The sequence below is a fragment of the Calypte anna genome, chromosome 28 (genome assembly GCF_003957555.1).
Source record: "Calypte anna isolate BGI_N300 chromosome 28, bCalAnn1_v1.p, whole genome shotgun sequence".
Classification (NCBI taxonomy): domain Eukaryota; kingdom Metazoa; phylum Chordata; class Aves; order Apodiformes; family Trochilidae; genus Calypte; species Calypte anna.
The window spans coordinates 4,800,564-4,827,123 of record NC_044273.1 but is presented as its reverse complement, the minus strand read 5'-3'; the positions used below and the strand labels follow the sequence as shown (position 1 = coordinate 4,827,123).

Below are 26,560 nucleotides of genomic sequence, written 5' to 3'. Positions count from 1 at the left end.
GCGGTTCAATGGCCCATTCCCGACCCCCCCGCACCACCCTCACACTGCTCCCACGGGGGAGGGCTGCCCTTGGCCCCTGGCCCACGGCACGTGCCCGTCCCCCAACGTGCTGATGCACCAAAGGGCCAAGGAGCTGATGCACCAACGTGCTGGAACATCCACCAGTGCCCCCTGGCTCTTCCCCAGTTCTGCCCACCAGGGCATCCTGTCACCCAACTGGAACCCAAACAGGGGCACGGCCACCCCTGAAGATGCTGGAGCTTCCCCTAGGGATGGGGGTCAGCCCAGGAGGGCACAGCCAGTTGTCCCCCCATGTCCTTCCAGCCCCCCAAGTCTGCACCAGGCAGCCCAGGGCAGAACCCCTGTCCCCAGGGACATGGTGGTGCCACTGAGGATCCTGTGGGGCTTAAGGCAGCAGCCGTGCCAGTCCCCGTGCTCCTGGTTACACCACAGGGCCTCTCCCAGCCCAGCTGCCCCATAATCCAGTGTTTGCACAGGCCGGACTGGGGGCAGCTGCTGTGGCAGCCCTGGCTCTGCCGTGACCACCATGGTGGCCATGGGCACCTCCTGGTGCTGCCCGGCACAGGCCATGGCTGCTGGACCCGGCAGAGCGGGCAGCACCACTGGCACCCAGAGCTGTCCCACCTCATGCCATGGGTGATGCTGTGGGGGAGGAGGTCCCTGTCCTCCTCCTGTGACAGCACTGTGTCCCTGCAGCCCACTCCTGCCCTACAGCCCCTCCCAGCCCCCTGCCACTTGCCGTGGCCCCAGCCCGGTGGCAGTGCCAGACCCCGGCTGGCCCCGCGGGGTCCCGGTTACCCCCTACCTGGCCCTTGGTGCCCCAGGCCCCGCTCTGGCTGCCGGCTCTGGCGCTCGCTGGCGTGGGGACAGTGGCTTCGCTGTGGTTACCAGGTGGCTCTGTGGTTTTGGGCAGGTACACGGAGCCGGTTTTACCGCAGGGCTGAGACAAAGTCCACGGGCGATGCCGGGAGCCGGGAGCTCACCACGCCTGCTGCAGGGTGTGGGCTCGGATCCCGAGGCTGGCAATGGGCACAGCCAGGGCCCCCCAGGAAGGATCCATCACTGGTGATGGGGCCTGGGCAGGAGCACTGGGCAGCATGGGAAACCTGTGTCACCACCAGTGACAGCGCAAATGCCCCTACACGTGGCTCTTGGGCACATCCCCGTCACCCCCAGCATCCCCCTTCTTATCCCACCCCCTCCCACCCGCCGGTCGGAGGCTCCAGGCTGGTCGGTCACACTGTTTATTTGCTCAGTTCGGGTCTTACAAACAACGGGGGTGGGGGGTTCGGGGAGGGAGAAAACTTCAAACGGCTTCGGCACAAGTGAGAAGCTCAGGAGCGGGAAGTGCACTTCAGCGGGGCCGGGCAGGGGGCGGCGGGGGCTGCCGAGGGGGCGGGTGGGATGTGCTGGGCTCTGCTCAGTGCCGGCGGGGCTGGACCCCCTCCCCCGGGGGTGGGGGGTGGGCTGGCAAGGCAGCACTGCCAGCCCCCCCCCCCCCTGCATCCCCCACCCATCCCTGTCCCTGCCCTGGAGGGAGAACTGAAGCCCGGGTGGTAACTGAGGGCAACTGGGATGTCCCGGGTGGGGGTCACGGCTCACACGAAAGGGGCTGGGGGGAAGGGAGGGCAATGGGGGGAGATGTGCCAGCTGCTGCGGCAGAAGCACCCAGGGTTTGAGCAGGGCTCAGCACCCACGGGTCCTACTGAGGGGTCCCCGCACTCCCCGCTGCCCCGGAGGGTCTCAGTGGGGACGAAACGCTGGTGCTGGTGGTGAAACCCCGGCTGAAGGGCCAGGACATGGGGTGGGGGAGCGGGGAAGATGCTGGCAGTCCTGGAATGGACACAGTGTCATGGGGACACCCTCCCTGGGCCACTGGACCCTCAGCAACTCCCAGTCCCAATGCTGGGGGTGACCTGGGCTGCCCCACTCACCTGGGGGGACCCGATGCTGCAGCCTGGGGTCCCAAAAAGCAGCTCTGCAAAGCTGTGACCGCAGGCACAGGGGAGGCCCCAGCTCCCCCCGCCTCACTGCCACTGCCACCCACATCACCCGAGGACAGGGAAACCTGGCCCGGCCCAGCCCCGCCCAGCCCCATCCAGCCCCCTCGGCTGGCAGAGCCCGTGATGCTGTTGTGGCAGCTGAGAGGAGGAACGGCCGTGCCAGAGCCTGTGGCAGCCACCAGTGCCAGAGCCTGGGTGCTGGGTCCCACACGGGGGGCCGGGCAGGGTCTCCCACTCGCAGCCATGGGGACAGGCTGGGGCTGACCCCACGGAGCACGTGTGGCCCACGTCTCCCTTTGAGCTCCTGACGGTGGCTGAGCACCAAGAGGGGAGCACTGCCCTCAAGGCCCTTCCCTCACCCTGATGTGCTCCATCCCCAAGGGGCTCACGGCTTGGGGAGCCCGGGGGGCACAGGATGGAGAGGGGACATCTGTGGACAGCCGGGGAGGGACAGCCCAGGGCCGTTTCCCGCAGGACAAGCGGATGATGGAGGTGTGGAGAGGGACTGGCCCCGTGCCTGCCACCGGCTGGGCCAGGCATGGGTCCCACTGACCGCCGGCGCCCCGGGAGTCCTCTACAGACACAGCGGAGTCCTCCGATCCCCGGCCTGGCCGGCTCTGTCCCGAGGGAGGGTGGGAAGTTGCCGGTGAGAGGAGGGAAAGGCTCCAGCATCGGCTGCATGAGGGCTCCAGCACAGGGCAGGGGTGGGCAGCCCGTGGGGTGAGGGTGTCTCTAATAAATACGAGCGGCAGCGCTGGTGGGGTGGGCGCAGGCAGATGGGGTGAGGGGAGCCGTGGTTCACTGCTGCCTGCGGCCGTGTTGGATTTCCCCAGTTCTGCAGAAGGAGGGTCCATGTCCGGTGGGGGAGGGAGCCCGGCATGCCGGGACGGTGGGCCTGGCTAGCGGGGGGCCGGGGCGGAGGGGTCTCGGCGGGGGCAGTCGGTGGGGCTCACATCACCGTGCAGCACTTGCAGCGCTGCTTCTTCGTGTCTGTCTCCTGCTCGGCCTCCTTGGTGTCCGCGGCGTTGCCGCTTGGCTTCTGCCCACCCGGGGTCTCCTCTGCCGGTGCCGGGGCAGCCACGGGCTCCAGCGCCGTGCCGTTGGGTGGAGCGTGGTCCTTACGCGCCAGCTCCGGCTTGCTCTCGGCATCCTCGATCACCACCAGCTCGGCCTTGATGGTGCCCTCCAGCCCCAGCACCTTCTTGGTCTCATCCTCGTCCTCCACGTTCTGGTAGCCCATGAAGATCATGGTGACGGGCTGCTCCCGGCTTGGCTCCGTCCCCTCGCCCGGTGCCGTGCTGCTTTCCCGTGCCTTGGCTTGCAGCCCCGTGATTTCCCGCCGCGGCGTTGGCTTCTGGCTGCCCGGGGTACTGCCGGGCTCCTTGCCGGCCTTGGCCGGGGTCTCACGCCCGGCAGCTTCGCTCAGGGTAGCCTCGTCCGCCTTGTGCAGGAGCTCGTCAACCTCGGAGGAGCTGAGGGGGTGGGCTCCGTTCTGCAGGACCCCGTCCTCGGCGCCCACTGCATGCACCACTGCAGAGATAAGAGGAGGGAGGTGAAGGGGGGACTCAGCGTGGGGGGGACAATCCGACCTGGGAAAGCTCCCGGTGGCACAGCCCACTCGAACATGGCTCCTGTGAGGGTGGGAGCTGCAGCCTCCCCTCCCCAAAGGCGCTGGCACCATGGACACAGCCCCCTGAGATCCCCCCTCAGCCGGGACCCCCAGCCCTGCCCAATAGCAGACAGGGAGGCTGGAAAAAAAGCACAATGTGAAGAGCCATCCTCGGCCCTTGGCACCTCCAGCACCTCAAACTGTGAGCCCTTTGGGAGCTGCAGCCATCTGCCAAGTCACTGGCAGCTTGACAAGCTGGCCACACTGGCCACAGCAGGCTGGCACCCAGCTCACCAGGCCAGCAGGATGCTCTGCAGCAGATGACTGCTGCCATCTGCAAGACCCCAGCGAGGGCTCAGCAGGTGCTGCCACACAACATCCCACCGTGTCCTGCTGCCCATGGCACCCCACCGCGCTGTGCTGGGAGGGCACAGGACTCTTCTGCCGCTGCTTTGCCACCAGCTCATCATGTTTTCCACTTGCCCTGGCGGCATCCCACGATGATCAGCCTCCATGGACAGCCAGCCCAGCCCAGGCAAGGCCAGCAGGCCCAGGACCAACAGCAGCCTGCCCCAGGCCAGGTGCTGCTGCGGTGGCTCCTTGGACCATCCATGGAGACAGGGGTCCCAGAGCAGGTCGGGATGAGCCAGGCAGCTGGTGGTGGTGAAGCCAGCCCTGGCATGGCCATGGGTGTTGGATGGCACCGGCTGCTGGTGCAGCACCATTTCCTTGGGAAGTTGGTCCACTCTGCCACCACTCGGCTCCACATCTTCTCTGCTCTCCAGCACGCTGTGCAAACCAGGGACCGTCTGCCCCAGGCTGCAGGGGGGCCCCGTGGGCAGGGCCAGGCCATACCTTTCAGCTCATCCTCGTACACTTTGACCCCCTGTGGACAGTGGGTCTGGGGGAGCAGTGTGGTGCTGGACAGGACCTTGGTCTCCCCAGTCACTCTGTCCTTCTCCACCGTGATCTCCACCGAGTACATGGCTGGGACACAAACACAGCGTGTTACGGCAGCCCTGGCCCTCCCCAGCCCCTGCTCGGCGGGCAGGTGCGGTGCAGCAGGGTGCGGTGGCAGCGGTGTTAGCGAGGCAGCAGCAGTCAGTGGCGAATGGCAGAGGTGGGTGTAACATCCCAGGCACAGCCCTACTGGGACCCGGGGGGCCGTCACCGTCCCAACGCTGCCAGCAGCACCTCACCCCCACGGCTTCTGCCTCCCCCGGGCACCCTGGCAAGCGTCCGTCTGTCTGTCTGGTCAGCAGTGCCGGCCACGGGGCGCTGGGCTGGAGCCAGGCTGGTGGCTGCAGGAGGCAGCATCCTCCAGTGAGAGTCCTGGTGCTGGAGCAGCCCCCTCGGGGGGGGTTGGTCCTCGGCATCTCTGTCATTCCCAGGCCGGTCCCCGCCAGCACCGGGGTGGCCTCAGCCCGGTGTCACTTTGCTCCGAGGACCCACGGCAGCCACGCCGCAGCCGGCGCTCTGCTCCCTCCCGTGCGCTGAGAAGCCGCAAACAGAGCGAGAGGAGAAGGATGAACCAGAGCAGAGACACGGAATGGGGGGAGCCCCCTAACCAGCCACGGGGGCCAAAGCGCAAACAAACCCTCTGACTGCAAAGAACTGATCTGTGCCTTGGGCCTGGAAAGCCATCGAGCGGTGGAGCGGTGGCGGCAGAGCTGCGGGGGCAGCGAGCCAGGGGGAGGGGGAAGCCAGCGGGGAGGGGGGAGCAAGAGCTCCTCCAGGCAGCACCTACCTGCCTTCAGCATGTCAGTGCCCTCCATCACCTTCATGGGGCTGCTGGAGACTTTCTTCTCAGCTGGGGACAGAGAAGAGAGGAGACTGCCTGAGCCAGGACAGAAGCTTCACCCACCACTGCCTGGGGGGACAGGAACGGGGGATGTGGCTGCCCCGGCTCCCCCCACCCATCCATCCCAGCTCTGGGGCAGAAGGAGGGGGGGAGGTCACCATGGCTGAGCTGAGGGTCACCTACCCTTGACTGTGCCCAGGGGACTCTGCAAAACAGAAGGGAGAAGTTAGGAGCTGCCAAGCACCCAGCACCCCCCCAAGACCCGCTGGCAGAGGGCGGGCAGGGCAAAGGCTCTGGGGGGTGGCAGGGACACACAGGGGGCCAACTTGAGCACTGCAGCTGTGTTGGTGCCCTGGTGCAACCCAGTCACCCCCAGAGACCCCCTCTGCAGGCAGTGGCTGTGCCCACCTTCTGTGTGTTGGGGACAGCCTCAGTCTTCTCCTCCTTGGCCAGTGCTGCCACCTCCACCAGGTTCTCCTTGGTGGAAGCTGCTGAGCTGCTGTTCTCCAGTGTCTCCAGCTCCTTCTCCAGCCTGCAGGAAGAGACTGGACTGAGAGGCCATGGGCAGCCCTGAGGCAGCAACACGGCACAGGGGCAAGGCTTAAATCAGCTCTGGGGCTCAGGAGGCACAGGGATGGACAGGCAGAGCTCAGCCAAGGGGATGGGAGAAGATCCCCCATGGACATTGGGACAAACCCCACACGTGACCGCCCCTCCAGCTCACCGTCCCCATGCAGTGACCCCTGGGCCTGCCACACACTGCCCAGTGCCTTGGCTCAGTGGCACAGAGCCAGGCCGTGCCACCACTGCTCTGCTCCCGTGTGTCCCGGGGGTCAGTGTCAGGGATGGCTCCCGGTCGGCACGGTGCCCCCCGGCAGAGCCCCCCTCGCTGCCGTGCCCCGCCAGGCACCAGCAGAGGAATGCACCGCGCCATTAGGCTCACACAAAGGCCCCTTCGTGCCTGACCCCTCTCTGCACCAGCACTCGGCAATTAACGGCACAGCCATGACTGATGGCATTCCTGCCGGCTGGGAGGGCTGCCGGGACATCTCCCTGGTGCCCCCAGCCCCCTCCCACTTTTGGCAGCCCCAGCACGAGGGGGCTGGGCAGGGGCTGAGGTGTTTCCCCCTGAGCCGTCTCCTGCCTGCTCGGGGGTCTCTGTGGAGCACGCCCCAGCCCCACACGTCCCTGTTACCTCTGGATGGTCTCCTCCAGCTCCTTGGTCTTCACCTCATCCTCCTGCATCTGCTTTTTCATGGCCTCATCCTCCTCGGAGCCGGAGGCCGGGGCCCCCTCCAGCAGCCATCTCTCCCGCAGCGCCTTGGACTGGGGAGCAGGGGCAGGGGGGTGTATGTCTGTCACGTTCTGCCATCCCACAGCCGGGGGGGGGTGTCCCGGAGCAGGGGCAACCCGGGGGGGAGGGTCAGGGGGCCCTCACCTTGAGATGCTGGAGCTGCCGCCTGTCATCCTCCAGCTGCCGCCTTTTGTTCTCGATCTCTGTCTGACGTTTCCGCTTCTCCTGCAGGGACAGAGAAGGGGTCGGTGTGGGGAGGGGGTGAGTGCTGGGCACTGCCGGGGTGGGGGCACCTCCCTCCCGGCCAGGGCAGCATCCCCGAAGGGGGTGGGGGAGCAAGGCCCGGGGCGAGGGGCTCCCACGGGGTCTGACACAGGGACACGAGCCATGCCGCAGGATGCGAGAGTGGCTTGGGAGACAGCCACCTCCTGGGACCTTCCCAGCCCCACGTCACCTTCCTGTCCTCACTTGGGGAAACTGAGGCACCGAGAGCGCAGGGAAATTAGGGCAGAGCCTGGACTCTGCTCACCGTCTCAAATTGTCACCGTCCCCTCGGCCGGCCCCGCGGAGCGAACTGCCAGGGCGGGAGGAACCGGTCCCCCCGGGGGAAACCAACACCCCCCCGGCGCGGGTCCTGGGGCCGCTCCAGATCGGGCCCGGCCCGGGAACAATTCGCTCTTTGTGCGGCGGCGATCGGCGGCAGCGGGAACTGCTCTGGGGTTTAAACCAGCCCGACGCCCCCCTGATCGCTAATTAATATAATTACTAAAGCCCATAGCGGGCAGAGACAGATCCTGCACCCTCCCTTTCCCTGGGAAAGGCTAGGGAGGAATCATCACTCACTTCCCTCTCACTTGGGGCTCATTAAGTCACTGCTTCGTTAATTAAACCTCCCGGCCCCGCCCCTCTTCCAGCAACGCGGCCAAACCGCGGGGCCGGACACCCCGGCACGACTCCCGCCGGTCCTTGTCCGGCTGATGGAGACACGGGGACATGGGGACACGGCTCCGGGCCCGCTGCACGCCGGGGACTCACCGCGATGGCCTGGAGCCGCTCCTGCTGAAGGGTGGTGGCTTCCACAGCCCTGCAAAAGAGCGGGGAGAACGTGAGGAGCCCAGCTAAGGCTGAGCGGGGACGTGGTGCCACCAGCACCGAGCCGGACACCCCACCTGCCCCTCGCCGCCCCGGAGCCGGGTGCCCCTCACCCGCAGAGCTCCCCCAGTTCCCAAATCCCCAGGACAGGCACCCTGTCCCAGACCGGAGGTGACCCTGTGCGACCGGACCCGCTTCTCCCGCCGCGCAGATGGAACCGGTGACCACGGAGGGGCTGGAGTGGGACGGTTCTGGCTCCCCTGCGGTTCCGTCTGGCTCACACTTCCCATTCCAAGGCCATTCCTTGGCTGCAGACGCTTTTCCCAGACAGTGACCTTTTGGGCTGCGCTCAGGCACACGCACGGACACGTGCGCGGACACACGGACACGCACAGACATCCCTACCCTGTCCGGGGCTCGTGCTCCCGGGCCTGGATCCAGACCCCGAACCGCCGTCCCCAGCCTGTGGATGCTGGACCCCGGTGTGCTGCGAGGAGGAGGTGGCCCGACCACCCCCATCCCCGGTTTTCTCCGTCCCACCCCGCCCCACGGATCTGTCCCCTTCTCCCGGGGACACAGGCTGCAGATGGCCCCGGGCGGGGGGCGGCGGGGGCGGGAGGTCATTAAGGGCTTATTCCAAAGATGGTTTTACACACGGGGTGGGCACGGGCTGCTGCGTCCCCCACACGGCACCCCCTGGGCTGGGCTCCTGTGTCCCCACACTCTCTTGTGCCCCGGCAGGACCCCGCCACGTGGAGGGACAGGATCTGGGCTCTTGGCAAATTAGACAGACTCTACTGGGACGACGGGACCCCCGGGGACCCCCTCCCCCGTCCTCCAAGGCAGCAATTACACGAAAGCCGCTCAGCGCCGCCCTCCCCTCACCCCGGGATCCCGGCAGACCGTGAAATCCCGGCCAGCAAAACAACCCGGGGAGGTGCTGCTCCTGTACCCGTTATTTTGGGACTGTTTGCAGTGACGCTGTGGATGTTTCACAGGTGCAGCTGCACACCGGCTGCTCCCGTGTCCCCCCAGTGCCCCCCGGGCTGCCCCAAGCCCCACGGGCTCCCCCCAGCCCAACCCTTGGCACCCCACACTCGGAGACCTTTGAGCCAGTTTCTCTCCTGGATCTTGCCCCATTCACAGCTCCAAACTTTCCTAAAATGTTGTGTTCTGGTTTTCCTCCCTCCTCAGTCCCCTTTATTTTCCATTATTTGCCACAGTCTCTGCATTCCCGGGTCGAAAGCCAGGAATCTTCCTGGCCCGGGGAGAGAGACACAAAACCGGCTGGATGCCCCTCGCTGCACCCCCTGCTCCAGCAGCCTGAGAGCCCCAGCCCTGCTCTGGAGCCCAAACCCCACTCGGGCGGGCTCACCCCCAGACCCTGCTGAGAGGGAGGCCAGGTCCCAGCCCACGGGGACAGGCGGAGGGGTCCCAGGCCCCCAGACAGCCTCGGTCCCTCCGTGCCCTGTCCCTGGGGATCCGATGGGGCCCCGCATCCCCCTGCCCCGGTGACTGATGGCTCTGCCGAGCCGGGAGGCGGTTCCCTGGCAACGGCACCATGGCAACGGCGCCATGGCAACGGCACCATGGCAACGGGGCGAGCCGCGGGGAGGGGGGATGCGCAGCGCAGGCGGAGGGGTCCCCCGAGGCCGGGACCACCATTCCTCGGGCCCAGCACCCTCGGGCCAAGGCCAGCAGAGCTTCCCCGGAGGGTTTGGCTTCTTCCAGCGTGATCTCTGGAGCCACCCCAGGTGTCAGGGCCACAGAGATCAGGACCACTGAGCTCCCCACAACCAGGACTCCAGGAACCCAAAGTCAGCCCCTCCTGCCCTCACTTCACCTGCTCTCACAAGCTCCGGGTAACAGCCTCCCATGTTTCCAGACGCTGTCCAAGGCACATGTGTCCCAGGCCCGCCTGTCCCAGGGCAGCTCCTCCAGCATGGTGGGGAGAGCCACAGGCTGAGATGCAGGTGGCACCGAGGGGGGGTGATGCCCAGGGTCCCCCTCTGCAGCCCCAGGACCCGGGGGTGGATCCACACACACGTGTGAGCTCACACACGCCCGGTGCCCGCGCTCCCCTGGGCTCTCCAGCCCTTTCCATCCCTGCTGATGCTGCCGTTTCCGACCATCACAAGGGAAGCCTGTGACCTTTTGTCTCTTCCCCGCCTGACATGAAACAATAATGTTTATTTGCCTTCCTCTGTTTTTTCCCATTAGCTCATCCAAATGTGCGAAGAGCCGTTTCACGCTGCTCCTCCGCTCCCCTGACCTCCAACCCCCTCCCACCCCCCCCAGCTCCCAGCCAGGGGGAGAGCAGGGACAGAGCCCCGGACTGGGAGGGCACTGCCACAGCCGAACCCCTGCACTGACACCACCAGCACGACCCTGGGAGACGGGCCCTGCTGCGAGCCCCAGAGCCCGTGTAAACGTCAGGGACTGGTGCTGATTTACACCCCCGTTTCCATGCCAGGAGCTGGGCCAGGAGTGACGCTGCGGTGGGGACCGCGCCTGCAAAGCTCCGTCATGAAGCCATTAGCAGCAGGGACGCTATCGAACGGCCTGGATGGCAGCAGGGGTAGAGGAGGGGGCTGCAGCAGAGGGGGGGCTGCACGCATCGCCTGCAAAGGCAAATCATCCAGGGGCTTGGGTGGGGATGGTCGGAGATCCACACTGACTGGGAGCCGAGCTGGGCCCAGCCCTGGTGTTGGGGGGGCTGCTCCTGCCCGGCTCTGGGTGCCCCCACCCCACCACTGGCTCCATCATCCCTCTCTGTGAGCCGTCCCCACACTGCCCTGGGAGGAGATGGGGACAGGGGGAGATGGGGGAGGCGGGAGGAGGAGACGCAGCCCCAGGCTCCTGAAAACGCAGGATGCATTAGAGCAAGAGGAGCTGCCTGATTGATTCTTCAGGCTGAGACGTGGGTTGGGAGTGCCAGGAGAAAATGGATCCCATGAATATTTGATGAACGAAGGCTTGGGGAGGGAGTTTGATTGGAAAATTACAGATCTTTCAAACAATGGTTCAAGTGCCCTCCAAACACTTGGGTTTCCAGCTCCCTTCCAGTTAGAGGAGCAAGGCTTCACCAGGAAACTCCCCCATGGTTTGTGAATGAGAGCAGAGCTGGCTGCTCCCCACGGCTGGGAGCACAGATGGGCCAGGATAGGCAGCCCCAGAGCCAGCCCAGGACATGGCACCCAGGTCCTCTTCACCCTGGGGTCCCTTCACACGAGGCAGCACAGCTCCCCCACACCAACAACATGAATGTGGACACACAGAAGGCTCTGAGGAGTCACCAGGAACGTCGATCCTGCCCACTCTCCTGCATCAAGGCATCCTTGACAGTCTCTGAGCTTGGTCCTTGGTGCTCAGATGAGAGTCTGGGCTCAGCCCACCTCCAGCCATGCTCCACCAGAACCAACTGGCTGGGGCAGGATCCGTCCTGGCTCCTCTTTCCGCTCCCGGGGTGCTCCAGGGCTCACCCTAACCCTGAGAGCAGCACATCTGGGGCCTGGGGGCTCACCTGCTTCCAGATGGAGTAAAGACAGACTTGGGAATGGGGGCCACGTGAACACCTCTGCCCCAGCCCTGAGCTTTGCACCTCTTCCTGACCCTCCCTAGCACACATCTCCTCCCTGGCCTTCATCCCGGCCCTTCCTCACTGCCAGTGCCAGAGATGGGCCCACACCACATCCCAGCTGAGCCCCAGCATGGCTCCCAGCACGGCTCAGACCCCACAGGGAGGGAGGCAGAGAGAGCCCAGCCTGGGGAGCTTCAGCTGAGCTTTGCTTCTCCCAGGGGCAGGCTGAGAGCAGAGGCCTGAGCCCCTTCCCAAAGGGGTCCCAGGTTGTGTCTCCCTCCTTCACCCAGGTGCAACTGTCAGCTTTCAATCAGGGATTGGACGGGTCAGGAGGACAGGACCAGGAGACTCCCAGGCCTAGGAGACCCCAGACCTGGAGGGGAGAACAGCAACATTCCCAGACAAACTACCAGAGCAGCCAGATGTGGAGATGGAAAATCTCCAGCTGCTCACGAGCATCAGTAGCAGCAGGAGCAGAGGACGGAGGACCAGCCCCGAAGAGACCAGCAGAACCTTGTTGAGCCTCTTTCAGCCAAACCTCCCTGGACACCAACAGCTCACAGCATCCAGGACCCCAGCCACCGCTGGTACCAGGGCCACCCAGGAGCTGAAGCTCTCCCATGGCTGGCAGCTGCTGCAGAGACAGGCCCACATCAGGGAGCACCTCACTGTGTGCCCCCCATCCTGGGACTCTCCTCAATCTCCAGCCCCATGACCAGGCTGTGATTCAAGGGAGAAAGACTGACAGGGCAGGGGCACTGAGGCTACAGATCCCCCCTGTAAACTTGGACCCACCTGGGGGAGCACGTTTGGGCATTTAAAACACCAACAACTTTTATACATTTATTCCAGCCCAAAAGCTCAGAAGCCTCTTCCCAAAGGGCTGCAGCTGGCTGAGCAGTGAGAGGGGTTGTGCTGGTGCCTCCTGTGCCACCCTCAGCCCTAAGCTTGCCAGAGCCCACCCCAACCCCTGGAGCCCATTCTCGTGACCCTTGCCTGCACCCTCAGCCCCACGGGGCTCCCCTGTTGGGAGGCAGACAGCGGAGGGCAGGACCTGTTGACACCCGGTGTCTGGCTAGCCAAGGACCAGTGGATGTGGACAAGGCAAAGAGCCGAGGGAGCTGCCCCAGGCTGGCTGGATGCCCCTGAGAAGCCACCGGTGCGAACCCCAGGAGATACTGGGAGGACCCTTGCTTGCCAGAGGGGGGAAGAAAAGGCCTGGGTGCCACAGGGCCAGCCCTGTCCTGGCCCACAAGCAGCCCTGTGCCCTCCCAGTACCCACGGGCTGCACGTGGGAGCCGCCGCTGTACCCAATCTTCAAAACCATCACGCCAGCAGGATGGTCCCCAGCTGCCCCCCTCCCAGCGGCCTCCACCTGCTTCCCCCTTTCCCAAGCCCAGCCCGGAGCCTTGCAGGGAGCGAGCGACCGGGCCGGGCCCCACCGCGGCACACAAAGGATGAGGCCGGGGCTGGGGAGCGTCCCCCCGGCAGGATCCCCTCGGGCAGCCGGGCCCCGCGGCCGAGGGCTGGGGGTGCGGGCGCAGGGAGGGGTCCGCAGTTCCCAGCCACCCACACGCAGCAGCAACAACAGGTTCAAAACACAAAAATAAACGCCCTTCCCACCCCACGCTTCCCGCACCGCTGCCAGCAGAGACTCGCCCCCCGCAGCCCCCGCTCCGGGCCCTCCGCCCCTGCACCCCGAGCCGGCACCCCTGGCAGGGCAGGGACCGGGGGGGCAGCACCTGCTGAGCAACATCGGGGGGACGGGAGGCCCCGGGAGCAGGGTTCCGAGCCCCGGCATTGGGGGGATGTGAGCCACCGGTACCGGGGTCCTGAGCCCCAGCATCTGGGGGGATATGAGCCCCTAGGTTTGGGGTCGCAAGCATCGGCATAGAAGGGGTGCGAGCTCTCGGGTTTGGGATCCTGAGTCCTCAGGTTTAGGGGGGTGCAAGGGGTTCCGAACCCCGACACCGGGGGGAACCCGAGCCCCCGGTATGGGCTCCGCCAGCCCGCGGTGAGAGGTTCCCGCATCCCCGGTGCGGGGGTCCCGAGCCCCTGCACTGTGGAGCCACCCCCCTCCCCCCCTCCCGGTACTGCGGTGCTCAGCCGGCGGCGCGGGGGGGCCGCGGCCCGGTACGGGGTCCCGGGGGTGGCCGGTACTCACTCCATCTTCCCGGTGGGGTCGGAGCAGAGCGGGGCCGGCGGCCGCCGGCGTCCCGGCGCTCAGGGCCCGGCGGGCGGCGGCATCCCCGGCGGGGCGGCGGGATGCGCAGGGACGTGGGGCCGCGCCGGTGCCGCCGCCTCCCGCCTCCCTCCTGCACAGCTCCGTCTGCCGGGCGCGGCCCGCCACTGCCACCGCCCCTCACCCGGCCTCGGGGCGCGGCCCCCCCCGCCCACCGCAGCCACCGCCCCTCACCCGTCCGGGGGGCGCGGAGGGGCCCCGAGGCGTATCCCGGCTGCGGGTCCCGGAGGGGGCGGGCTGAAGGGGCGCCGAGCAGCACGGGCCGTCCCGGAGGGTCCCCACCCCGGCTAAAGGCCGCCCACCCTGCCAGGGCCCCCGCGTACCCCCGGCGCCTGGCCCTGGGGGTGCGAAGGGCGGGGTGCGATGGGGAAGGGGGAGCGGGGTCCCCCCGCGCTGCTCCCCCATTTCCCAATGCAACGGCCACGTTGGGCAAACGCTGGCAAACCGACTCAGGAAGCCCCGAGCCGGCCTCTGGCACCCGCTGTTGGGAAACCCGCCCGCTGCAGGGCACCAGAGCGAGCCTGGCTCTGCTGGGAGGGTCACCCTGGCAATGAGACTCCTGCATCCCCACCCCAGGACACCCCGGGGAGTGCAGACCGGGGGGAGCAAACTGCCCCTCACCAGCAGCACTGTCGTAGAGCCAGGGGGAACTCCGGAGGGGCCAAAAGAGTTTCGGGTCCCAACACATCACAGGTCCAGCCCCAGGGACACTGCCACATCCTGCGATGTGCTAGGGCCCTGCTGCTCCCACGTCTCTGCCAAGAGGAGATGGGTTCATCCTGCACCCGAGGAGCCGGGCCTGCTTTCTCCCTTCCCCAATCCATTTCCTGCTCCGCTCCAGGAGAAGCCACAACGCTGCACGAACCCCCTGTGCTGCCCGTGCCCCCCACCCACAGGAATTGCAAAAGGCAGAGAGCAGGAAGGAGGAGGAGGAGGGTGATACCCACCAGCAGGGCCTCAGCCCGCCCTGGGCTATTTAAGCACCCCCAACCTGAGCAGTCGTGGGGGAGGTGGCAGTGTCCCGCTCTTCGACAGCATGGTCACAGCTGGGCTGTTCATCCTCAGCGTGGGGGGCATCGTCCTGCTCCCAGCACTGGCCCCGACAGGTAACGGGAGAGGGGGTCTGGTCCCCATGGCCGGGGTGGGAGAGGGAGAGCCCGGGCTGCAGCACCACTGGGCACAGGGGGCTTTGCCCTGACACCCTCAGCCCCCCTCAGCCAGAGCTGATGCTCAGCTGCTCCCTGGGACTCATGGGTGCTGCTGGGAAGCTTGGGACACGCAGCCAGGAGCAGGAAAGACACAGGCAAGGGCTATTCCCCGGGGTCTGCGGCAACTGGTGACCACCTGCACCCACCCACCAGGCGCCCAGGGCAGCCAGATCATCGGGGGGAAGGCAGTGGCACCCCACTCCCGGCCCTTCATTGCCTCCATCCAGATGGACGGGCAGCACGTCTGTGGGGGCTTCCTGGTGTGGCCCAAGTGGGTGATGACAGCAGCCCACTGCCTCATTCCTAGGTGAGTCTATCCCCCACACACACCTGTGGGACACAGCACCCCTTCAAACAAGTATCCCTATCCCAGGGATTACACAGTCCTGGGGTACCCCCTTTTGCCCACCCGTACTTCTGAGCCCACCTCGCCAGGCCCTTCCTCCCCCTCTCCAGTAGCCCCCGACTTCACCCTCTCAGGGCCCCCACTCCCACAGGCGCAGCCCCTCGGTGCGCGTGGTGCTGGGCGCCCACCGCCTGGAGGAGCCCGAGGGGTCCCAGCAGATCTTCAGCGTCACCGAATCCATCGCCCACCCGCACTACAGCCCCGCCTTGGTGGACAACGACATCCGCCTGCTCAGGGTGAGACCACCTCCGGGATGGGTGCCCCACGGGAAGGAAATGGGGCTCCCCCCACCCCGTGGGGTGCTGGAGGGCAGTGGGGTGCTCCAGGCCGGCCGAGCAGACACTAGGTGTCAGTGCTTCTCCGGGAGAAGCAGGACTGGCCGTGGGGTGCGATGGAGGCGGCCGAGGACACACCAGTCCCGGCAGGCCAGTCTCCAGAGCAGACTGGGACCAGTACCAGAATGGCAGGGGGTCCCGGCCTCTGGAGAGGGAAGGGCAGGGCTGGGCGGGGTTGGCAGCAGAGAGCTGGGTAGGAGGTGATGGGGCACAGGGGGTCGGGTTGCCAGGCAGAAGCAGCTTGTGGAGGGGCTCAGCCCCATGGCGAAGCCCCCCACACCTCGGCCCTCCACCCAGCTCAACAGGTCGGCCACCCTGAACAAGTTCGTGAAGCGGATCCGCCTGCCCCGACCCGGCGTTGACCTGAAGCCTGGCACCATCTGCCACGTCGTGGGCTGGGGGGACACCTCCAACTATGGTGACCGGCCCAGTGAGCTGATGGAGACCGGCACCACCATCGTCAAGCGGAGCCTCTGCAGAACACTGTGGAGGGGCAAGGTCTCCCCCAACATGCTGTGCGGGGCCAGCCCCAACACCACCCTGCAGGGCGTCTGCGCCGTGAGTGTCCTCCCCGACCCCTGCCCACAGCCGCCCCCCAGGAGAACTCCCTCCCACTTCCTTGATTTGAAGGGTGACTCCGGGGGACCCCTGATCTTCAAGGGAAAGGTCTACGGCATCGTCTCCTTCTCTGGGCAGCGGTGTGGGGACCGCCGGTACCCCGACATCTACACCAAGATCTCCAACTACATCGCCTGGGTGCACCACACCCTGCGAAGGCAGCACCGGCAGAAGAGGCTGCCAAAGCCCTCGCCGGGGCTGGGAGGGGGTCCTGGGGGCAGGTGGGCTGTGGGGAGAGGGGCTGAGGTGTCTTAGCAGCCCCAGGAGGGGGAGAGGGCAGGAGCTCCCAGGTCCTCCCAGCTGTGGGGGTTTGGGAATTGGCGCTCAGGGCTCCTCACCCCAGGGCAGGGCAGGAGAGCAGCTGCGGGTTGGGGGTGGGAGGTGCATCCCCCCCAGGCTCTAGCATCTCTCTCAGCTACTTGCAGCAGCAGCGCTTTCCTTCCTCAATAAAACTTCCGTCCTACACCTCTGTCCATTTGCTTTCCTTCTGCCCACCCTGCTTCCCTCTTTCAGGGGGGCCACAGCCCCCCAGCTCTGGGGCAGACACGAGTTCCAGGGACCTTCATCACCCACCAGCCCCTGCCCACCTTGATCCCCCTCTCTGGCTGTCCCACTGTGCTGGGGTCCCAGCCAGACCCCTGGTGCGGGTGGATGGAGCCCGGGGGTGCAGGGCCGGGGGGGAAAGAGCCAGCCCCTACTCAGGACCAGGCCCTGTCGCGGGGAGCTGGGATCCACATCCAGGTGCTGCCACCCCTGAGCATCCCCAGGAGCGCTGGAGCTGCCTTCCCGACGGGGTGGGGCTCCCCGTTATCCCACCCCATTGCACTTCGTCCCGTCCCATACAATCCTACACCGCATCCCGCTCTTCAGGACCTCCCAAACTGGGGCGCCCCAGCCTCGGGTCGAGGCCTCCACCGTCTCCTTGCAGGGACCGGGGTGGCCGCATTACATGTGCTGAGCTGCTGCTGGGTCTCAGCTGGGGCATGCACACTGCCTGCGGCTTTGCCAGGCGTCGCCGCCGTCTCTGGGGACAGACCCAGACGTCCCCGGCTCCTGCTTGTTTGTTTTATCTGCAAATTGCCGCACGCCGCGGGGCAGCCGCTTCCTCCCCTCCCCATAAAACCAGCAAGCTGACCGCAGCATCCAGCACGGGCCATCTCCAGGGGGCACAAGGGCCAGGGCCAGGCCAGCATGCCCAGGAGTCACCCTCACCTCTGCGGTCCCTGCGCTGGGGACCCCGAGGGGGCTTCGCCTGCCCCATCCCCCTCGAGAGCAGTCCCCGCTGCGGCGCTTTGCACGAGGTGAGGGGACACACGGATGGGGTGGCCTTGGGGACACAGGAGGATGCCCAGCAGAGCCCAGCTTCCTGCCAGCCACCGAGGAAGCCCCAAATCCTGGCAACGTGGGACACCCCCGCCCCCCGGGATGCCGGGGCAGAGCTGCCAGCCCCGGGGGCTCCTGCGCGCTGCCGGGAAGCCTGGGGAGCCGGCGCCAGTCCCGGCTTGTCCCAGACCACCCAAAAACCGGCGGGAAGCAGGCGCCTGACTCACGGCCGTGTTTTGGAACCCGAAATCTCCCGCTCATCGCCGGAGCTGACGTCGCTGCCGCAGCCGGTGCCCGCGGCTCGGCGTGGGGCTGAACAACGGGGGGGGGGGGGCCGAGACAGACCACCCCCGGCCGGGAGTTCTCGGAACAAACCCCCCCCGGTCGGGCTCGGCGCAGCTCCGGGGCGCAGGAGACGCCCGGGGTCAGCCCAGGCTGCAGCGCGGGTCGGATCCTGCGCGATACTCAGGGGGGGCTGTGGGGTGCCCCACGCTGGCAGAGCTCAGGGAGGGCGGGGGTCGCTGGGTGTCGGCAGGAGCGAAGGCCTCGTTTCCCCTCACCGCTTCACGGTTCCTCAGTTTCCCCCGTGCAAACCGGTCCAGGGCTGAGGGGGATTTTGGAGCCCTGGAGCTCGCCACTATTGCCGGGACTTCGCCGAATCCCATCCCCGCGGCGGGTCCTGAGCCGGGCTCGGGCTGTGGAGGGCTCGGCGGGGTCTGGGGGCTGCACCGTGCCGGCCCCCCGCACAGGGAACGCGGCCGAGGGGGAACCAGCGGCGGGTCCCGCTGAGCCCCGCTCCGCAGGCACCCGCCCGGGGGGGGCTTCGTACATCGGGACCCAATTAAAGGCGGGAATTGTTTTGTGAAATTCCAAACTCTCGTGGCACGGCCCGATATTGGGAACAGATTCATCTGCGCCGCTGTTCGCTCTTCCCCGCTCTCCCCGTTCCTCCCGCTGCTCAGAGCGGCTTCGACCGGGCTGGAAAAGCCCCAACGCGGAGCCCTGGAGCGGGCCCGAGCCCCCACCTGCCCAGGTGTCCCCCGACCGCCTGCCCACCCCTGCCTGGAGCCCTCGACCACGACGCGGGGATGCCGAGCAGTGATGCTGCAGGAGCCAGCCCACGGGGACACAGCCACCTCCAGAACCTGCAGAACAAAACCGGACCCGCAGCATTGTTTATTTGTTTGGGGGTTTTGTTGTTTTGTTTTCTTTCTTTTTAAAAAAAAATTCAAATAGCAACACATCTGTAAAATGCCCCTAACAATACCGAATAGGAAAGGTATGTGTTCCCAGAGCATCTGCCTCAGGAATCAGAACGCAATCATACAAAAATAGAAAATAGGTTATTTTTATACATATATTATATATATGATCTTTATATAAAGGCAATAACTTCTGGGTGTCAGAGATGAGATGGTATTTACAGAGGTGACAACACACAAAATAAGAAAAGTAAAAATAAATACAGACGGTGTCAACAGAGCAGAGGGGGTGGGAGGTGGGAGGGCAGAGACTTGCAGAGCTGAGGGGGAGCCAGACTGGGGGTCCCCAGGGGGCAACAGGGCTATCACCCACCTCCTGTCCCCCTCCCCACAGCCACCTCAGGGTACTGCATGGATGCTGTGCCCAGCAATGGCCCTGGAAATGCCCTGGGGGGCCACGGACCTCTCCTATGTCCTGGCTGCTTTAAAGTGGTTTTGGCAAAGAGGGTGTGGAGGGCACTAGGTGGTGGGCACTGGGTTCAGCTGGCCTGGGGGGATGGTTGTGCCCCCCATCAGGGACTGCCATGGCCACCTCCCAAGGCAGGTGGCGATCTGCTCTGAATGAGCCTGGCAAAACCCAAACTGAAATCTGTTTCAACATCCACATGCTAAAAATTGAGGAGAAAATAACATACACTTATATATGCATATATATATATATATATATATAAAAAAATATATCTCTCTCTGTCTCCAGTCCCATGCAGAGCTGTGTCGCCTTTCCTGCTGCTGGCAGCTGGGGCTGAGCCCCTCCGGGGAAGGCGAACGCACCGATTCCCTCCAGACCTCAGGGTCCCGGCCAGAAACGTCAGCAGAGTACCGAGAATTCAATCCAAAAATAAATAGGCCCAGGGCTGCCGGCCAAGGACACGTGTGGGGGCCCGAGGCACAGCAGCGTGGACACCCCCTCATCACTGGCCGAGAGCTCTGCCGGGCACCGCAGCCTCCCCAGGGCGCTCGGCATTGCGTGGGCTGGGATCACCTTCCCCTGTTCCCTGGCAGGCAGGACACAGAGCCGGGCCCCCTGTGGCTGCCTAACATACATGGGTATAAATAAGGATCTTTTTATCTTAATAAATATCAGGTATATGGTTTGTACAGTATACACATAATGCCCCTGTCTCCTGGGTCTGGCCTCACGCCGAGGGAGGATTCACACGTAGTTCTCTTCCGCGTTGTCTGTCTCCGAAGAGAATTTGGCTGCAGCTGGAATTGGAGCAGGAGAAGGGGGAGAAGAGGTGAGGGGCGGCGGGATGCTGTGGGTCCCAGCCCACGCCCCCCCAGGCCACCCCACTCACCCGTGCAGCTCCCGTAGTGGCGCACACCGATGGAGCGGCCGCGGTGGCAGGTGGCCCGCCGGAGGTGGCACGCCGAGGGGTAGGTGATGTTATTGTTGCCACAGAGAGCATGGTCCAGGCTGGTGGGCTCAGGGCAGGGGGCTGTCCGGCACATCACGCAGTGGGCGCTGCCTGTCTGGTCCACCACGCAGGTGTGGGTGCCGGGGCAAACCACACTGGAGCAGGACTCTGCGGGGAAGCACGGGTTGAGCGCCCCGGCTGGGGTGACCCCACAACACCAGCATCATCCCAGTAATACTTGGGCAGCTCTGCAACCCCCCATCCCCAGCAAAACCCCAGGGTCTGTGCAGCCTGCACCCCAGCACAGCCCCCCCGGCAGTGATAGGGGCACGGCTGGACTTGCTGTGCTCTGCCCAGACACCGTAAACACTTTGCAAGGCCATCCCTCCACCTCCCTCTCCTTCCCTCCGCATTGGAAGGAGTTTTGGCATCTGCAACTCCCCCACTCACAACTCCCATCTCCTGCCCCACGTTTCCTTGCACGGTCCAGAGCCTGACAGGCAAAGCCTTTCAGAGCAGAGGGCTGGCAAAAATAATCATAATAATTCTGACAGTTCTTGGCAGGGCAAGGAGGATTGCTGCTCTCTTAACAAAACAACAAAAAAAAGGGGCTTGATGTTCGTAAGTGACATTTTATGGACTGTTATTCTGCAGCCTGCGGTGAGGCTGAGCCCCCGGGGCACTGGCAGCTGTGCCAGCTCCACTGCCGTGTCCCTGCTGGGGTGGCAGGGCCATGGGTGGCCATGGGCAGGCATGTGCCAGCTCCAAGGGTGATGCTGAGGGAGGTGACGCCACGTGTGCCGGGAGCAATGGCTGCTCCCTGGGCAGAGAGTGGGGACAGACCTTCCCTCTGTGCCATGGCCATGCTGGTGGAGCCAGTGGTGCTCAGAGCAGGGACACACTGCCTGTGGGGCAAACAGGGGTAACAGAGGGGGGGGACATGCTGGCATGGGGACCTGTCCTCTGCACACGACAGTGGCCCAAGGTGAACTGGGGGCTGGTGTCCTGTGCTGCTGTCTGGACTAGTCCCACATGGAACTGGGAGCATGGGAGCCACGGGGACAGGGACACAGGACAGGACCCGGACGCCTGGACCTACTTTTGCATTTTCCCTGGTACATGACTTCAAGGTCGGGGTGGTCTCTGCACTTGGCTGTCAGGAGGTCGCACTCGTCACGGTAGGTGAAGCCGTCAGAGCCGCAGACCTGGAGCTTGCGGGGCAGGCTGGAGCAGTCCGGGGCACAGGCACACTGGGGACGCCCGTGCTTCATCTTGCAGACCTTGTCAGGGCCACACACCACACCCTCGCAGCTCTCTGGGGACAGAGGGGATCGGCACGTGAGGACACCAGGGGAGCACTGGCCCGGCTGGCACCCACCCCCACGGGGCCAGCATTGTCCCTCGGCGTCCCCAATCCCTGCAGGGTCACAACCCCAGTGCTGAGGCCAAGCTGCCCCAAGCAGCATCTGGATCTGCTCAGCTCAGCCAAGAAGCAGGTCGTTGGCTCAAGCTCTGCACAATCATCCAGTCCTCAGCCCAGCCAGAGCGTTCAGCACCAGCTAACGCATTTCCATCTATTTATTTTTTGGAAGGAAACACTTCTTTTTCTTGTGCAATGGAAAAATCTATCTCCGCAAGGCCCCAGCTCCTCCAGAAGGAACTGGGCTCCGTGAGTTGTCTGGGCAATCACGACTGCTGCTTCCACCAGACAATACCCAGCCCTGTTTCACTCAGGGCCTCCGTGACTCGAACCAGCCCAGGACCAGCGGCGGTGCCGGTCCCCAGACAGGCGGACGCTTTGTCCCCCGGGTCACCTCCCGGCCAGCACAGGGACTGGGGGCAGAGGGTCCTGCTGCCACCCCGGGAGGACAGAGAGGGGCCACAGGCACAAGCAGGGAGAAGCAAAAAGGTCAGCACATGGACCAGGGGGGCTCTGTCTGGGGCCCCTTTACCACTGAAACAGAACCACAGACCCCACCCCAAAAGGACCCTGAGCCTCTGAGTCCCCCAGGCCACACGGGGTGGGGGTGTGGGACCCACCAGAGCCTGCAGGGAGGCTGGAAGCTGCCTGAGATGGGGATTCACCCCCCAGCAGAAGGGATTCCCGAAAACAGGGTGTGTGCTGGGAGCTGTTGTGCTCAAGAGGGGGATTTCCCTGTGGAGATGGGTCACTCTGGGAGACAGCAGGGGGAGGAGGAGAAGGAAGGGGAAATTCCCTGACTGCCTGGCCTGGCTCTCCCCAGGGGAAATTCCCTGGTGGGAGACAGACAGTTTCCCAGTTTGCTCCCTGATTTCCATGGCTGGGCCTTGTCCAAGGGGAAAGTGACAGGCTGAGCCCTGGAAGCATCCCTGTGGAAAGCCACAGGGACACGACCCCAGGACAGAGTGACCTGGCCACAGGGACCCTCGTGGGGCCCTCATCAGCCTTCCCCCCTCAGGAGGCTGTCCCCATCACTGCATGGTCCATCCCTCTGGATGGTCCCACGGAGGGAAAGAAGCGGCTGCACCATCAGCCCATGACCCTGACCCCACAGCCTGGCTCTCCCCCCGGTGCTGGGTCCCTGTGGGGGACACCATGTCCCCAGCAGCTGGAGCCAGGAATTTCACCTCCCTATTGGAGACCCTCTGCAGAGCCCCCGGGGCTGGGCCAGCAGCGTCCCTCGGGGCTCAGCCGCCCCGGCTGCTGGCGCAGGGCTGGTGGCCACAGCTTGCTGTATCCTGGAGTAACCTCTGCCGGCCCCACCAGCCCGGGGAGCAGGAGCACAGCTCCTCTCTCTGCTCTTTTCCAAGGCCCCCAGCTCACTGGAGCCCGGTGGGGAGCAGCACCAGCTCCATCTGGATGGGACAGGCAGGGGCTTCCTGAAGGGTGGGGAGTTGCAGCGTCCGTGCCAGCCGGGCTCTCCAGCAGTTTCAGCAGCTCCACACCCCCAAGATCCACAGGCTGTGACCACTGGCAGTCCCCCATGTCCCCGTGGCAGAGGTGATGGAAGACTCCTGGGATGAAAGCTGCCTGCTCTCACTGCCCTGCCTTAGGCATGGGGGAGCTGAGATCCTCAGCCAGCTCTGGAGAGGGTTCTGATGGTCCTGGCACCTGGTCCCTGCCCAGCCATGGTGGGAGATGGGGCAGAAGCCAGGGCCAGGCTTTCAGTCAGCCTTTCACTGGCCCAGGGTGCAACCCTGAGCTGTGCCAAGATGAGCCAGGGAGCAGTGGGGGGATGCAGAGGGGCTGGAAGAAGCGGTTTGGTTTAGAACCTTTTTTTTCTCCTTTTAAGCAAATAACGAGGTGACCTTCCAAAGACCTGCTCCTGCCTACTGCGGTCAGCAGGTCCTCCAGCATGTTCTCACACAGCCACGCAAGTGCAACTGGGGGACCCGCGGCTCCAGCGCACGCCAAAACATCTGGCGGAGTTGGAACTCACAGCTGGAGAGTTTCCACTCCTGGAACTGCCCGTTACATAAAGGCATTTCTCACACACGCTGGGAGGAGGCAGGGGGAGCAGAGGGGAAGAAATAGATCTTTTTTTTCCTTAAAAAAAAAAACCAACAAAAACTCAAAAAAACCATAAGAAGTTTCCCTCCGAGTGGACCTGGCGAGGGCAAGGGAGGGAGGCCCAGCCCCAGCAGAGTTAACCCAGGAACGGGGAGCCCCAGCCTGGCTCCTCACGCTTGGGCTGCCCAGACCAGACCCAGCTCACACAAAATACCCACAGAATGGGAGCTGCCAGGGGGTGGTGGCTGTGCCACAAGCCCTGGCCCCACAGCTCCATCCATCCTGGAGCTGCTGGAGCTGGAGCTTGGGGTTGGTGGTCCCGCCTGCCTGGGGAGGGGCTGCCCAGCCCTATCAGTGTGGCTTCAGTGTGAGTTGTGGTCTCTAAGCATCCCCCCCAGAGCTCTGGGCAGCACCCAGAGTGGAGCTCAGCCCTGCCACAGCCCACCTGCCCATGGCCACACTCACCTTTGCAGGGGTGGCAGGTCACCAGCCCCAGGAAGCCCAGCAGGCTGATCTTGTTGCCGGGATAGGAGTAATTAGACCAGGCCACGTCCACGTTGCCATTGGCACAGCATTCCTCCCACGTCACACCCGTCTTCAGGATCATGGTGCACTTGGCCTCCTTCCCCTGCTGCAGCCAGCAGATCCCACCTGCGGAGAGGGCAGAGGCTGAGGGGTCCCTGCTGTCCCGGGCCACTGTGCAGCAAACCCCAACTGCGGGGCAGAGACGTGGGGATGGCATCAGTGCCCAGGAAGGGGCAGCGTGGGGTGAGTCGGGGAACCTCATGAGGCTCCGGGCTGGCTCTGGGCTCCCTGGTAGCACAAGGGCTGTCCTGGAGCAGATGTCCCCAGGATGCTGGCACTGCTGGACCAGCAAGCTCCAAACCTGGCACTGGGATCAGCACAGTTGGTGCTCTGAGAGATGCCTAGTGGTGAGGCAGGACAAGAGCTCACACTCACCCCCTGCCCTATCCTCCCTGCATTGCTGCCTGACTCCTGCAGGACCCCACAGTGGGGAGGCTCCAGCCCCCCCCCCAGGGACACCCAGAGCAGAGCCCGTGGGTGCTGGTGCTGCCAGGACTGGATCCCTGGTGTGGGGACGGGGACCCAACACTCACAGCCTTTGTCCCAAGCCACCATCTGGGGACAGGACATTTGACCCAGCTGTGGGATGGGGCCAGCCCAGCCCTGACTCAAAAGTCTGTGCCTCTACCCCACGAGCGAATCAGGGGGGTTTTTTGGGTTGGTTTTTTTTTGGTTGGTTTTGTTTTGGTTTGTTTTTTTGGTGAGTGATTCCTTTGCAATTTCCGCCTCTCTGAAGCAGCCTCTTCTGACGCTGATTTGGGTTTACACTCTCGTTAGCTTCATTTGAGGTTTGTTAAACGGCAAAAGATGTGAGGGAGGGGTGGGGGAAGGGACGGATCCTGCCGCTGCCGGGCTGGACTCGCTCTTCTCTAGAGCAGGGATTGCCCCTGCTCCGAGGTGGAGCCACCACCTGCCTCGGACCCCAGGGGTGTATCCTCACCCCCCCTCCCCATTCACCCGATTCTGGTTCAGCTAAAGGCACATGGGGCTTGACCGGGGTTCTGGCCTGTCTGTGGCCAGCAAAGCCCCGCGTGGTGGCCGTGAACGGAGCAGCCCCGGGGCTGTGGGACTCGGCACCTGGGGACCTCTGGAAGCACCAGCTGGGCAGCTCTGCCGTGGGGGGGACACGGGCTCTGGCCACAGGGGACACAGCTTGTCCCTGACAGGGGCCTTCCAGCACTTCTGCTAGACCCTGTGAAGCAGCAAGTGTAAGTCCCGCGGGATGGGGTGATGCCAAAGGCGGTCCCGGGGGCTGCAGGAGCTCGAAGGGCCTCTCCAGAGCCCGCCCCGTCCTCCCGGGACCCGGACCCGAACCCGCCGCTGTCCCGGGAGCGCAGCTCCTGCCCGCGCTGGCCCGGAGTGATGGAGACGGACGGGACCCTGCGAGGGGGAAGATGGAAACTCAAGAGCCGGCGCTGGCAGCAGCAGCCGCAGCTCCGCGGCGCTGGGACCGGCTGATGGAGCCCTGGCCCGGGGTCCCGGCCGGCCTGAGTGCCAGGGCGCCTTGCGATGGCTCCCAAAGGGCCCGAGCACCTCCCAAGCGCCCACGAAAGCTGCCAGCACCCTCAGCCGAACCGGGAGGGGTTGGAGCTGCAAACTCCACACCCAGACCAGGAACCAGCCGCCATCCCCGGTCCTTCCCACCCGGCTCACAAAGACCCGGAGCGCAGCTCTCCTGCCCCCCCAGCCTAGGGACAGAGACAGCCCCCCCCCCAGCCGTCCCGGGAGCCTGCGGGAGGGACAGCGGGGGGGGGCCGGGGCAACCAGAGCGGCACGGCGGGACACCGGGCACCGCTCGGTAAAGCGGGCTCCTGCCTCCGGGGGGCTGAGCCCCGCAGCCTGTACACACCCGGGGCGGCTGCCGGGAGGAATAGGGGGGGGGAGGGAGGACAGCGGCGCCCGGGGCGGGGTCACAGCCCGTTAACGGCACCGGGACCCCAGCCCGGGCCGCTCCTGCCCCAAGCACCTGCCAGTGGGGCCGGGCCGGGGAGCGGCGGCTCCGGTGCCCTCCCCGGTCTTACCGTGCGCGGCGGCGGGGCTGCAGAGGGCGAGCAGGCAGAGCGCCAGCCGCAGCGGCATGGCCGGGCCAGGCGGCGGGACGGGACTGGACGGGACGGGGCCGGGACGCTCCGGCGACCTGTTGCCTGTGAGGCGGCGGCGGGGCCGGCGGCGTTATAAAGCGGCGGGGCGGTGAATCACCGGGCGGGGCGGCGGCGGGGGGTGGCGGCGGGGCGGGGGCCGCGGCGGGGGGAAGGTGGGGGGCGAGGGGCGGGAGCGGGGAGCGGGGAGCGGGGGGCGAGGGGATGGGGCGGAGCGGGGGGGGCCGAGGGAGG

At 65.4% G+C, this 26,560-nt stretch overlaps 3 protein-coding genes across 3 annotated transcripts; 1 reads left to right on the top strand and 2 right to left on the bottom strand.

The window, feature by feature from the left end:
- Positions 1–1,259: 1,259 nt before the first annotated feature.
- Positions 1,260–13,664, bottom strand: PALM (paralemmin). The gene is made up of 9 exons (XM_030466287.1): positions 13,565–13,664; positions 7,764–7,812; positions 6,873–6,953; positions 6,630–6,760; positions 5,843–5,966; positions 5,618–5,639; positions 5,381–5,443; positions 4,489–4,620; positions 1,260–3,554 (listed from the first exon to the last, which is right to left on the bottom strand). Exons 1-9 carry the CDS (start codon positions 13,567–13,569, stop codon positions 2,974–2,976), a joined length of 1,188 nt encoding a protein of 395 aa, XP_030322147.1. The 5' UTR covers positions 13,570–13,664; the 3' UTR covers positions 1,260–2,973.
- Positions 13,665–14,608: 944 nt separating this feature from the next.
- Positions 14,609–16,801, top strand: PRSS57 (serine protease 57). The gene is made up of 6 exons (XM_008499250.2): positions 14,609–14,748; positions 15,004–15,157; positions 15,348–15,492; positions 15,889–16,149; positions 16,222–16,430; positions 16,723–16,801. Exons 1-6 carry the CDS (start codon positions 14,679–14,681, stop codon positions 16,799–16,801), a joined length of 918 nt encoding a protein of 305 aa, XP_008497472.2. The 5' UTR covers positions 14,609–14,678.
- Positions 16,802–18,879: 2,078 nt separating this feature from the next.
- FSTL3 (follistatin like 3) lies at positions 18,880–26,348 on the bottom strand. The gene is made up of 5 exons (XM_030466323.1): positions 26,249–26,348; positions 24,108–24,293; positions 21,252–21,467; positions 20,093–20,320; positions 18,880–20,000 (listed from the first exon to the last, which is right to left on the bottom strand). The coding sequence occupies exons 1-5, from the start codon at positions 26,304–26,306 to the stop codon at positions 19,948–19,950; spliced, it is 741 nt and encodes a 246-aa protein (XP_030322183.1). The 5' UTR covers positions 26,307–26,348; the 3' UTR covers positions 18,880–19,947.
- Between the last annotated feature and the right edge of the window lie 212 nt (positions 26,349–26,560).